At 44.4% G+C, this 14,287-nt stretch overlaps 1 protein-coding gene across 1 annotated transcript in view; it reads left to right on the forward strand.

Annotated features, from left to right (window-relative positions):
- LOC136640827 (neuronal acetylcholine receptor subunit alpha-7-like) overlaps positions 1 to 14,287 on the forward strand; it is a 106,213-nt gene that overhangs the window by 30,851 nt on the left and 61,075 nt on the right. Inside the window, exon 2 of the mRNA XM_066616176.1 lies at positions 7,970 to 8,109. Coding sequence (XP_066472273.1) covers positions 7,970 to 8,109 — 140 coding nt within the window. The remainder of the gene's footprint in view (positions 1 to 7,969; positions 8,110 to 14,287) is intronic.

Genomic DNA, 14,287 nt, shown 5'->3' on the forward strand with positions numbered 1-14,287 from the left:
CTCCGCCCCCCTTCCCGGAACACCTCCTCCCCACCTCCCCCCACTCCTCCACTTACCACTCTGCTGTTCGGCGGTCTGCGTAACCACTGGAGCTCCAGTGGCCATCCAGCGGTAGCCCAGTGCCGCCCAGCACTGGGCTACCACTGGTGCTAGGGCCTGCAAACATGCCTTATGGCACATTTGCAACAGTGTGCACCGGCAGTAAGCCGGCGCGCACTGTTCAGGATTGGGCCCTGAAGAACCTCACCAACCTTCCTCCCAAGGAGTTCAGGGCAGTATACATGTCCCTGTCCCTTTATTCTTACAACAATCCTGTAAGGTAGGCTAGGCTGATCATTCAGTAAACTTCATGACTGAGAAGGAATCTGAACCTGAATCTTCCTAGTACTATGGCAAGACTCTATGGGTACAATCCTAACCAGGTCTACTCAGAAGTAAGTCCTATTTTGTTCAATGGGGCTTACTCTCAGGAAAGTGTGGTTCGGATTGCAGCCTATCCAAGGTATCACTTTGGTTATCTTATGCCATCCTTGTTCCTAGAAAAGAGACAAGGGTACAGTTGTGTAAAGCACCTTACAATATATGTGTTTGTGTTTTCAAGCAAATTCAGATGTCTAAAAAGAGTATGGCTGTGACTGTGCCAACCCCAAATACACGTAGGGGATTACATGCTTGAAAACATCAAAGATAACATGGAAGTAGCAAGCTTGCATGTTTGCAAAGGTAATATGGACATAGCAAGGCTAAGATTAGTCCATGTTCCTTAGACATATTAACAGGCCTCCACCAAAACTGTATTCTGCCTTTCTTGTTACAGCTCAACCTTAATGTTTTTGGATAAGCCTCACTGGGAAAAACTGTGGGCATAAAACACTACATACACAACTGGTTGTAGTAGTCATTTCCTTTCCCTGCGTAAATCTGCAAACTGTAACTCTAAAGGAATCTCTAACAGTACCCATACCGACTTACAATACCCAGAATTCTCAAGAAAGGTCCTTGCCAGTCAAAACTATTATAAAACTAATATTAAACAAATATAAATTTGTAAGATAGACTTGCCCTATAGCTATTTGTAAGATAGACTTGCCCTTATGTAAGCTGCTTCTAATTTTCTTAATAATTTAGGCATTGTGAATATATTCTAAACCTTGGGTACATTTGTCCGAAGGAAATCACTGTGATCTATATTACTAATTATCTTGGAAGTGTTCATGTAAGGAGATCATTAACTTGGGAAATAAAATGAGACATTTTATATAGCAGTCTATTATAAAGGGAACACAGCTGCCAATGGTATTATTACATACTTTTCAATTACACACATTTTCAATTACATCACAAGTATTTTTCTGGCAGTTACAACATTCTGCACCAGTGCAGACAGAGTCTACTCTATTCCCTTATCGCTTTCCCGTATTCTTATTATGTAACATCCTGTATTATCTCTCTCTTCCTCATTTTTAGTTGCTTTTTTTGTACATTACATCACGCTGGATTCGTGCCTTTCGTGGCAGCCTCGAGTGTCCTTTAACACTGATCACTGGGAGTTAGTTCTTAGTTGGCCAGCTTTGCCAAATGCGGAGGCTTTAAAGCCCATAAATAAAACTGGCTGTTTCCCTGTTTCCTCCTTCATAAATATCCAATAAGAGCTGATGGTTAATCTCACAAAGAGAAACAATGAGTTCTGAAAGCTAAGATCAGAATAGATTTTTTTTAAAAATAAAACAAGATGAAAGACTTAACCAGAGAAAAGGCATGCTTAAATACAGAGCGAGACACTTTTTTGAGATCTGATAAAGCAGTAATCACAGTTGCGTCCTTTCAGAAAAGAGTTCTTTAAGCTTTTTGTCTTTTTTGCCCATTTTTAAAAACTTAGTTTTAAGGATATTTATACAAGTTCTTGCCTTTGCAGGCAAATGTCACAGTGTTGACTGCACCGTCGATCAAAAGCAGATGGGACACATTTATATCTGTGGGGATTAAGTGACATATGGCTGTAGCACGCCTTATATTCTTGGAAATCTGCAAAATGCACCAAGTAAGCTGTACGCCTTGCACAGATTTGCCAAAGAGGATGAAATATGCTGCATTCTGGTAAGGCTATTTAGGCTGCGGCTCGTTACCCATGTACAGCTGTACATTCCTACCAATGTAAATGAGACTACTGCAGAGAACAGGGTACATGGGTTGCTGCTTTCTGGTCCAGACACTAAGGCTGCAGTTCTATGCACAGTTCTTGGAAGTATATCCCACAGAGCAAAGTGGTAAACTTCTGAGTAAAGTTATAAGAACATAAGAACAGCCTTATGTGGCTTATGTGTCTCACTCTGTGGCCTGCTACATCACAGTGTGTTCCCTTACAAAATGCCATGTAAGGAGTTGGTTATATAATCATTAAAAAAGCATTGCATAGGTGTTTGAATGATGTTATGGTGGCATTGTAGGAAGGGACGTGAGATTGAAGGACTCGGATGCCGTTTTAAAATGCTGAAATCAATCAGGCTTTTTTGGAGGATTTATATTGAACTTCCTCTATTCTTAAAAATTCATTACGGAAGGTTTTACATTTTTTAATCTCTTAGGAAGCATTGCAATCACTCATGCCTGCTTTAAACTTCTGTATAGCAGTTCTATAGTGATTTTAGATGGTAAGCCTGTGGATAAGAACCTGTCGTAAAAAACTTTTCTTCTTGCAGCTGTTTTATGAATAAAATATTACAGGTCTGTACCCAGAAGTTTGGTTGTTTCAATAAAAGATGTGAATTTTCATCACTACTGTAGCTGTTGGACTTTAGAGAGCTGAACATGTGCTTGAATGTATAGTGAACAAATCCATGTATAGTTGAAGGGAAGAGGAATCATAGTGGAAAGTCCCCAATCAGTGTATCTGAAATGAGAATGTGGGATGTGTGCTCATTATTATTATTATTATTATTATTATTATTATTAACAGTATTTATATACCGCTTTTCAACTAAAAGTTCACAAAGCGGTTTACAGAGAAAAATCAAATAACTAAATGGCTCCCTGTCCCAAAAAGGCTCACAATCTAAAAGATGCAAATGAATACCAGCAGACATCCACTAGAACAGACAGTGCTGGGGTGAGGTGGGCCAGTTACTCTCCCCCTGCTAAAAAAAGGAGCACCCACTTGAAAAAGTGCCTCTTAACCAATGAGCAGGTGCTCATATAGGACAACAGTGAGCTCCAGCAGACCTTGTAAGCACCTGTGTTAACGCTAGAATGCTTTTCAGAATCCTCTGTAATGTGCAGTGTGTTCATGGCAGACAGGCAGGGGTTCCTTGGAAGGCTTGTTGATGTGAAAAGTGTTTCTTTGTAGTAGGGAGCTTGAAAGCCACTGGCCAACGTAGTTAGAGGTGTTTATAAATATATCAAGGAAGTCACTAGGGATTCGGAGGCGTGCTCAGTGGAATGAAACTGAGCATGATTCAAAGAGATGGGATTAGTGGCTAAAATCAGGCCCATCGAGAAAGCTATAATGAAGATGTATGGGCAACTGGAGTACGGGAGAAACATAAGAAACAACTGTCTGATATATTGGCAAATAAAATGTTTTGCCAAAATTGATATCAAGCTAGGGAGATGACAGGTGCCAAGACTGGTAAGGTCTTGGCAAAATAGAGCCTCTGATCTGCAGCCAGTTTGCTTTTACAAAAGTTTCCTAAGGTCAAGGAACTGTGCTTCTACTAATCTACCCACATTTTGCTGTGCTGGAGAGTATGAACTAGGAAGTGGGAACACTATTTAAGGACATATGTAAAGATTTTAGCACAGACCACAAGGATCACAGCTGAACAAAGCATGCACTTATTAGCCCTGTGGTTCTAGTGAATTTAAACATGCTGAACTCTGCCATTTAACAAACATAGGCTTTTGCTAGGATATTTTGGGCGCAATCCTAACCCTTTATGTCAGTGCTTTCCAGCACTGTCATAAGGGCAGTGCAGCTCTGAGGTAAGGGAACAAACATTCCCTTACTTTGCGGAGGCGTCCATGCATGACACCCAACTGCTGGATGCAGAATAGGCCCCATTGGCACAGCTATGCCAGTGCTGGAAAGCACTGACGTAAGGGGTTAGGATTGCACCCATAGTTAGAGTGCCAGCCTGTGTGATGGAACATAAAGTTTGTCTCCTCCTGCCCCCCAAGACTCCTGCTAAATTTATCTATCACCTAGTCCTTGATCATTGGCCAAAGTCAACCAACCTTCTTCAATGGAAAATGTTGAAATCCATTGGATTTAAATTAGTCTATCAGAACTCAGGGAATGAATGAATGAATGAATGAATGAATGAATGAATAGAGCTGACTAGAGGGGGTCAGAATGAGAGGATTTCTGCCAGTGGTAAAAGGCAGTGGTCAGGTCATGAAAAAGGCCAATGCTATCCAGAAAGAATAGGGTTAATTCAGGGCAAGCCATCTTTATCATATTTTTCTTTTAAAGTCTGCTTCTGATCTCAAATAGAATTTAACATGAGCACTATTAGTAGAAAGAGAATAGCATTTGTTTGTTTCCCATCTTCTTCTTCCCTCCTTGTGCTTCAAAAAAATTCTTCCTTGATTTCAACAAGCAGCCTGCTAATTCATTCAACCAGAAAGAGAAAAAGTGCCTCCTTCCTCCTGGGCAGCCTGCCCTATAGTGGGCTTTCAGTGGAGGATCTTGCTATCAGGTATAATGAAAACACTAATGAAACTAACTAGTACATTGACTAATGAAATATCTGTCAGATGCTATGTTGGGCAGACCATGTGAAGAAAGAGCCTGTAGGCTGCAAAGAGTCTAAGGAAGAATGGAATATTTCTCCTTGGGGCAGCATTTACAGATACTGTACTTTGACTCTCCTTTCCCCCACCAGTGGCATAACTAGGTTTTGCATCACCTGGAGTGGGAGGCCAGCTTATCAACCCATGATGGACCTTCTCCTATGCAGTGAACTGGGCAATGCCTCGGATGGTGGACGTGATAATACACCATTGCCCCATCCACTGGTTTTTTGGTTATAACTTTTGATAGAATAGAGATACAGGTACAGCCTTGTTATACACAGATTTTTTATACACGGATTTGACTCAACACCAACGGCCACTACAAATGAGAATGAATGTGCTGATCCCTGGAGAAGGGGAAAAATGCACCCCTTTAAAATCATAGTTAAAAAACTGCTTTTTACTGTTGCAGAGAGACAGTCGTGCAAGTGATTACAGGTATAACCTAATTATCCACAGATTTTTCTATCTCAGAGCTGATGAGAAGGGCCCTTTAAATTAAACAGTTGTTTAATAATGTCAGAGAGGGCAGCCAGCTGACAATCCATCAATCATTCTCTCTGCAGGCTTCACTCCTCCCTTCCCCCTGAGCAGGTGAAAGAAGGCTAAATGGCAGTGATTATCACCTTCTCCATTCTTTCCCCTTGCTGGGGCTCCTGGTGAGGGGAGGAATTGCTGCCTCCTAGTGAAGCCTAAGCACCTGGAGAGACACTGATTGCCTCTGTGTGCATTACAAAGCTCAGCAAGGCTGTTTTTAAATCACTAGAACAAAGAGACTTGTTTTTTAAATTGATTTGCTATAGTGCATTTTTTGCCATCCAGGTGAATACTTGGAATGGAAACCTTGCAAATATTGAGACTCAACCTGTATTTCACCATGGTTTGTTTCATTGCACTCTGCATGAAATTACACATCAAATGATGTGTAACATGATGGTATTATTTGAAAGTACCAAGATTTAAAATTTTTTGGTGAGTAGTGGTTCACCCACTGTGGCCCACACCCCTCTAGTGACGCCACTGCCCTTATTATGCTGTGAGATCCCTGTCAGTGATAGGCTGGGCTATCCAATTCAAGGGTAGACTTTGGTTGCATCTTACCGTAACAATTGTCTCCCAGTGATGTACAGTACTTTTTCTCATAGGAGTAAATGGTAACCATTAAGTTATATGGGAGAAAATAAACAAAAAAAGTATACCATTCTGGTTGAGCTTAAACCTGATCTTTACTCTTGATGAACCAAGTGTCTCAGGTGAAGGCCAAGCATGTCCCAGATAATGGCTCATTTATTTTGTCCCATAGAAGCTAATGGGAGCCACTGAAAATCCAGCCTGCTCCTATCTGCTCTTACTAATGGGATAGGTTCTGTTTCTTACTAGTGGTTACAGTGTGATGCCAAGGTGTGATGGGAAGTTGTAAATTGGCACAGATAGATAGGTAGCCTTAACATAACTTTCTTATAGTGGTTTGTTATTGGCTGGTTTTCCCCCCTTTTATTTGGGTTTTTGTACTTAAAAAAAATATTTTCTTTGTTCCGTGTCTACTCTTGCTCTGGGGCGGTCACAGAGGAAATAACAGAGAGCTTGATTAGTTAGGCCAACCATGTACGACACCAGCAGCTGCCTTGGTGATTTGCCAGGCACCCAACAGCTTGACTTGCCTAGGAATTTGCATAATTTTATAAACATAAAAATTAATTCCCGATACAAACATGCTGATACAAAACACCATTTGTTATGCTAAAAACAATAGGTGGGGATAAACACCCTTGTCAGTTGAGTGTGAGAGACAGCTACTTCACAGCACTCAGAAAAACCACAGAGACAAAATCTGCCAAAGCTATAGTCACAACAAAAAACATTTCCCATTCCCAGAAGAAAGACAACATTTTAACATACAGCTTGGTAAGAAGTGCCTCACTACACAAATGCAGTTTTTAAGCTCTGCTGAAATCTCATAAAATATAGCGCAAAGTTAGATTGTTCTGGAGTGTGAAAAGAAACCTTGTCTGTCTTACCCCTACACATTTGTGTATTGCTTAGCTTAGTTCAACGAATTTCTAGTTCTGATGAGTGGGGAGTTGCTAGACTGACTTCCAGCTGACATCATTCCAGTGCATGAGGGAGGGGGTAAATGGCCACATCCTATGGGCGTTTTATGAAATCATAACTCCCGATACATTATCATAAAAGGCCCTGCGATGGTGCAGAAATTGCGCTATTGCTGGGTCAGTCTCAGCCACCACTGCAAAGCAGCAATAGCTTTGCACCCTTGCCACTGCAGAGACCAGGCTGTGCTCTGGTAAGTCAGCAGCAGGGGCATGTCTTGGGTGGTTCGGGGGAGGGCAGAGGGAGTCTTGGAGCAGGGAGGGCAGGGGTGGTTTGGGGGGGAGGGAGGGGGTAGATCTTGGCATCAGTAACTTATGCCAGGATCCTATCCCATCTTTCCCAGTTCATCCCTCCCCTTTCCTCAGGCTTGCTTCAGCTTCATAACCAGGTCAAAAGGTCTACATTTTGCCTTCTGATCCGCCCCACTGCATGCAGGTCAGCCTCCATTGGCATGGCTATGCTATGGACTGATGGGGGATAGGATTGGGCTATGAGTCTTCCTGGTTTGTCCTCCTCATTCCCCAGACTCTTGTTTCCATTCTTTTCCATTCTCTCTTGGTTGCTGGAGAGTTCTAGGACTGATATTTCCTAGCTGATGCCTGGCCAGTTTAAGAAAACCCAGTTCAGGATTGATAGGAGTCCTGCTGGCCCTGCAAGGCATCCAAGCATCCTGGTCTCCTTGTCATCTTCTTCTCCCTTTTGACTTGCCTTGTTTTGGTACTACTGTTGGAACACTAGGTAGGACATTATTGGGCTCTTTGTTTCCTACCTTTCTTCCAAATTGCTCAGGATAGTACGCAAGTCAGTTTTACCCTTATAATTATCCTTTGAGGAAGATCTGGCTGAGAGATAGTGACTTACTGAAGGTTATCCAGTGAGCTTCATAGTTCTGAACCCGGGTCTGCCCAGAAACTAAGCAAATTTGCTAAAGGGGAGAAAGTTATAAGGATTTTCTTTCTCTGTAAATTGCTATTGACGTTTTAAAAAAAATCAGAGAAACACGGTTGAAAAGCCATTATTGTTTCAAAAGTAAGAGAGTTTAGTTGTTACCTCCCTTTTCTCCTCACAGTCTCCCAGCAAGGTGAAAACCAAAGACGGCTCTACAGAGAACTACTGAAAAACTACAGTCGCTTGGAACGGCCTGTAGTGAATGATTCACAGTCTCTTGTAGTGGAGCTGCAACTCTCCTTGCTGCAGATCATTGATGTGGTAAGTTGGTCATAATTCAGCGTTCTGTTCTTGAGCAGCTCTTTCATGAAGCAAATCTTGAATCACAACCAGATGTCAGAAATGCAAGGCGTTCTCTCAAGACCTTGCCCCATAATACATTTTGATTGTACTACTATCAGGATCCTTCCCAGTTTAGGTACTTCTATGTTTGGGGTAATAAGGCACTCAACTTTAAAAGCTGATGTCGAAAAACTCCTTAGTTTAAGTGGTAGGAGGCAATTTGGCCAGGTGCTCATATGTATATTTAGAGTGATATATAGAACAACCCCTGGGGGCTGGGGGCCAAGAATAGGCCCTCAGTTTGGCTGTACTTGTCGTAAGAGGCGACTAAACAGCCACCGGGTAGATGGGACTCGTCAGCCTAGGAAGGCAGCTCATCTAAGAGAAGGAAACTCTGATCCCAAACCTCCACTGCCTTGTGGCTACATCCAGTTCTGGAAAAGGCTTCAGGAGTCAACCTCGAGGCAAAATCAGGAGCCGGAGTCCCTTAGGCAGTTCATGGCTGAACACAGTCACGTTCTGGCAACTCCTGCGACGCCGCTGGAACCAACCGTATTGGCTTCTGCCTTTCCATTGGACCATTCCAGCGACGTGGAGAGGGGGGATTTGCTGCATGGGTAACATCCTATCCTCCATACCTTCTTTACCCAGGCTTCGCGCACTGGAGAGGACACTCCAACTTCGCCATACGGCGTCGGCACAACACGGGAAGCAGCAGTTTACCGGTTATAAGTCTTTGCTCGATTGGCGTAGAGCATGACGCCAGGGGCTGCTTCCGACGGTGGGAGAGATCATTGCATCTCATTGGGCAGCTACCGCCCGCCTTAAGCTGGGCAGTCCCCAGCCAGTAAGGTGTTGCCTCGCCACGGTCCGTTAACCTCATGGGGTGCGTGGGGTTTAGGGTGAAAACCGACAAGCGGATCGACAACTCTGCACCATGCAACAGAAAACAGAAAACTACTGCCCTAAAGCTGGGCACCTGGAACGTTAGGACAATGACACCTGGCTTCTCTGATGACCTGCAAGAAATAGACGATGCACGCAAAACAGCTGTCATCGACATGGAGCTGAGCAGACTGCAGATGGACATCGTCGCCCTTCAAGAGACTAGGCTGCCAGATTCCGGATCTGTCAAGGAGAGAAATTTCTCATTTTTCTGGCAGGGAAAACCACCAAACGAAACCAGGGAACATGGCGTTGGCTTTGCGGTCAGAAATACCCTGCTGAAATCCATCATCCCACCTACTGTGGGAAGTGAAAGAATTTTGTCCCTGCAGCTCCAGTCATCAGCAGGACCTATCACTCTCATCAGTGCTTATGCACCGACTCTGTCGTCTCCAGCAGAAGCCAAAGACAAATTCTATGATGACCTGGCCACCACTGTCAAGAAAATCCCTGTAAAAGAGCCATTGTTCATCCTCGGCGATTTCAATGCTAGAGTTGGTGCTGATAACAGTTCATGGCCCACTTTCTTAGGTCAGTTTGGCACTGGGAGGATGAACGAAAATGGCCAACGCCTGCTAGAGTTTTGCTGTCATCACGGTCTCTGTGTCAGCAACACATTCTTCAACACAAAGCCCCAACATAGAGTCTCTTGGAGACATCCAAGATCAAAGCACTGGCACCAGCTCGACCTGATCCTCACCAGACGCTCCAGCCTTCCCAGCATCAAGATCACACGCAGTTATCATGGTGCTGCCTGCGATACTGACCACTCCCTGGTGTGCAGCAGAGTGAAACTGCAAACAAAGCGACTGTATCACACGAAAAAGGAAGGAAGACCTCGCATTGATACCAGCAAGACCCGGGATCAGAGAAAAGTGGAGGAATTTGCACAAGCGCTTGAGGAATCTCTTCCAGGCCCGGCCGACGCAAACGCATCCAACAGATGGGAACATTTCAAGAATACCGTTTACAACACCGCCTTGTCCATATTCGGCAAGAAGACCAACAAGGCGGCAGACTGGTTTGAAGCCCACTCTGAGGAGTTGACACCAGTCATTGAGGAAAAGAGGAGAGCTCAAGCAGCATACAAGGCCTGTCCCAGTGAGCGCAACCTGCAGGTCCTCCGAACTGCTCGCAGCAAAGTCCAACAGACTGCCAGGAGATGTGCTAACGACCACTGGCTCCAGCTCTGTTCCGAGATACAGATAGCAGCTGACACGGGCAACATCAAGGGGATGTATGATGGTATCAAGCAGGCCCTAGGTCCAACACAGAAGAAAATTGCCCCTCTGAAGTCTGCCACAGGCGAGGTCATCCAGGATCGGGCGCAGCAGATGGAACGCTGGGTGCAGCACTACTCTGAGCTATATTCCAGAGAAAATGTAGTCACCGAAGAAGCACTGAACAACATTGAGTGCCTGCCTGTGCTGGAAGAGCTTGACAGTGAACCAACCCTAGAAGAACTTCACGTGGCCCTGGACTCCCTTGCCTTTGGCAAGGCACCTGGAAAAGACAGCATCCCTGCTGAAGTCCTAAAATGCTGCAAAGAGATCATCGTCACTGAGCTGCATGAAATCCTCTGTCTCTGCTGGAGAGAAGGTGGAGTACCTCAAGACATGAGGGATGCAAACATCATCACGCTGTACAAGAACAAAGGTGACAGGGGTGACTGCAACAACTACCGCGGCATCTCTCTCCTTAGCGTTGTAGGAAAGCTGTTTGCCCGAGTTGTACTAAAGAGGCTCCAGGTACTTGCAGAGAGCGTCTATCCAGAATCGCAGTGTGGATTCCGAGCCAACAGGTCCACCACTGATATGGTATTCTCCCTTAGACAACTGCAGGAGAAATGCAGGGAACAACGACAGCCACTCTTTATAGCCTTCATAGATCTCACAAAGGCTTTCGACCTGGTCAGCAGAGACGGCCTCTTCAAGATTCTCCCCAAGATTGGATGTCCACCCAGGCTCCTCAGCATCATCAGATCCTTCCACAAGGACATGAAGGGCACTGTTGTCTTCGATGGCTCCACATCAGACCCTTTTGACATCCGAAGCGGAGTGAAGCAGGGCTGTGTTCTTGCACCAACCTTGTTTGGGATTTTCTTCGCTGTCCTGCTGAAGCAGGCCTTTGGAACTGCAACAGAAGGCATCTATCTCCGGACCAGATCAGACGGAAAGCTCTTCAACCTCTCCAGACTGAGAGCAAAATCCAAAGTCCAGCTGAAATGTCTGCGTGACTTCCTCTTTGCCGACGATGCAGCTGTCACTACCCACTCTGCCAAAGATCTCCAGCAGCTCATGGATCGTTTTAGCAAGGCCTGCCAAGATTTTGGACTGACAATCAGCCTGAAGAAAACACAGGTCATGGTTCAGGATGTGGACTCACCTCCCTGCATTACAATCTCTGAGCATGAACTGGAGGTTGTCCATGACTTTGTGTACCTTGGCTCAACGATCTCCGACACTCATTCTCTCGATGCCGAGCTAAACAGGCGCATCGGTAAAGCAGCTACCACGTTTTCCAGACTCACAAAGAGAGTCTGGTCCAACAAGAAGCTGACGGAACATACCAAGATCCAGGTCTACAGAGCTTGCGTCCTGAGTACACTTCTGTACTGCAGCGAGTCATGGACTCTTCGCCCACAACAGGAGAGGAAACTGAGCGCTTTCCACATGCGCTGCCTCCGACGCATCCTCGGCATCACCTGGCAGGACAAAGTTCCAAACAACACAGTCCTGGAACGTGCTGGAATCCCTAGCATGTATTCACTGCTGAAACAGAGACGCCTGCGTTGGCTTGGTCATGTCGTGAGAATGGATGATGGCCGGATCCCAAAGGATCTCCTCTATGGAGAACTCGTGCAAGGAAAGCGCCCTACAGGTAGACCACAGCTGCGATACAAGGACATCTGCAAGAGGGATCTGAAGGCCTTAGGGATGGACCTCAACAAGTGGGAAACCCTGGCCTCTGAGCGGCCCGCTTGGAGGCAGGCTGCGCAGCATGGCCTTTCCCAGTTTGAAGAGACACTTTGCCAACAGTCTGAGGCTAAGAGGCAAAGAAGGAAGGCCCATAGCCAGGGAGACAGACCAGGGACAGACTGCACTTGCTCCTGGTGTGGAAGGGATTGTCACTCCCGGATTGGCCTTTTCAGCCACACTAGACGCTGTGCCAGAACCACCTTTCAGAGCGCGATACCATAGTCTTTCGAGACTGAAGGTTGCCAATACAAAAAAAATACTATCAGGATAAAGAATGACAAAAGGATAGATTAAACCCATTCTTTCCAAGCTTGTTTATGTCTGGAGTTGACTTTTAATCATGTTAAAGTAATATTTTGATAGGCAAAAGTCTGTATGATTACTTTCTTCTGTCATTCTTCTTAATGAATTACATCTTAAACTTGTAATGCTTTTTCTACCTTGTGCTTTTTTGTTATAAAGGCAATCTCCTGTAGTAAGAGTTACGCATCAGCATGGTTCTGTAGCAGCTTAATTTTTTTAAATTAAGTGTGGTTGCTCAAAGTGAAATGTACAAGAACTTTTCAGAACAACAGCAAACTTTATACTTAATTTAAAAACATCCCACTACTTTTCTTTGAACTTACCTTATTAGAAATATAAAATACCTTGGACAGTCAAGCAATAATCTTCAGCTTTACTAATATAAAGGGGTTCAGACTGGAGAGGGGCCTCCAGGCACCATGCACTCTCTGATATGTCATCCGAAGCGAACAAGAGCCTGCAATAGTGGTTCTCAAACTTTTTAACACCAGGACCCACTTTTTAGAATGACAATCTGTAGAGACCCACCAGACGTGATATCGTTAACTTTAAAGTAATGTCATGGCTGGAAGTGACGCCATCAAGCAGGAAAAATTTTAACACCCCCCCCCTTACAGCAGAATCAAATCAAATTAATTAAATAGGTAAACTGAAAGTTTACAATAAATATAAGTTTAAAAATTTATTTAAAGAAGGACCTTCCTAACCATCCGAAGCAGTTGCTGATTTGTTTTAAAAAAAATCCACAAACATCCCAAAGGCTGCAATCCTATCCACACTTACCCAGGAGTGAGCCCCATTGTCTATCATTGGTAAACACATCGTAGCCTGTTAAAAGTACGGGTCTGAAACATTTCCCCAAATGCGGTCACATACCATGGTAGCATCAATTCTAATATAGTAAAAATTAAAACCCACATTTAAATGAAGGGAGACCCACCTGAAATTGGCTTGTGACCCACCAAGTGGGTTCCAACCCATAATTAGAAAAACACTGATCTGGCAGTCTCAGATCCACTCTGGGCTTTCTATGAAAATCCAGCATTAGGGACGTGTTACTAATCTAGATGCTTGCTGGCATAGAGGTACTTGGATGGAGAAGGCTGGAATGGGGGATGATGTAACACAAGTTTCCCAGCAAGTTTCCCAAATGTGTAACAGCAAGGAGGAGCAGGTAGAGCAGGTGAAAACGAAATAACTAGGTGAAAAGGAAGAGCACGAGGCTTTAAAAGCCAGGGCTTTGCATAGGTTTTTGCCTCATAAAATCCTATGAGTTTCTTAGCTGGGGTGACATTCAGGAGGTTCTCAGTTATTAATCATGGATCCTGCTGGGTTCAGCCTTCATTTTGCCACTCAGTTGAGGGTCCAGCAGAGGGTCTAACTTGAACTTAACCATGAGGGTTGGTGAAGACCATTGGATGTGTGAAGCTTTTCCTTTGTTTTACAAAAGTTTTTTTCCCCCCAAACTCAGGAGTCCAGGGAAATGGGTCTGGTCACCATTTCCCAAGACATGTTGTTCTAGCTGGGTTTGGAGCTGATAGGCCTTATCTACATATTGGAGGTGTGAAAACCCAATTTACAAGCAGGTCTATATACAGACATGTTAACGGACTGGTATTTTGTTCCCTAGTCACACACCTAGCACCAAGTATGCATGTTTAGATGTGTGTCTCCTGCACATCTTGAATTAAAGGAGATAAACTGCGATAAAAAAATTGACTGTATAACATCACTCTGCCCAGTGAGCCAGGGATGGTTCAAGAAGATTCACTACATGATGCTGCCCCTGACCTGCTTCACTGCCACCACCGCTATTGTCACCCCTCTCAGAAATCCCACTTACTTTGCTCCTTCCCATGTGATCCTCCTTCCCTAATGGAAGTGCTGGGAATTCTTACCATGTCCTACACTTTCTGTTTTATTTAAAGGGA

The sequence above is a fragment of the Tiliqua scincoides genome, chromosome 2, assembly GCF_035046505.1.
Source record: "Tiliqua scincoides isolate rTilSci1 chromosome 2, rTilSci1.hap2, whole genome shotgun sequence".
Lineage (NCBI taxonomy): Eukaryota > Metazoa > Chordata > Lepidosauria > Squamata > Scincidae > Tiliqua > Tiliqua scincoides.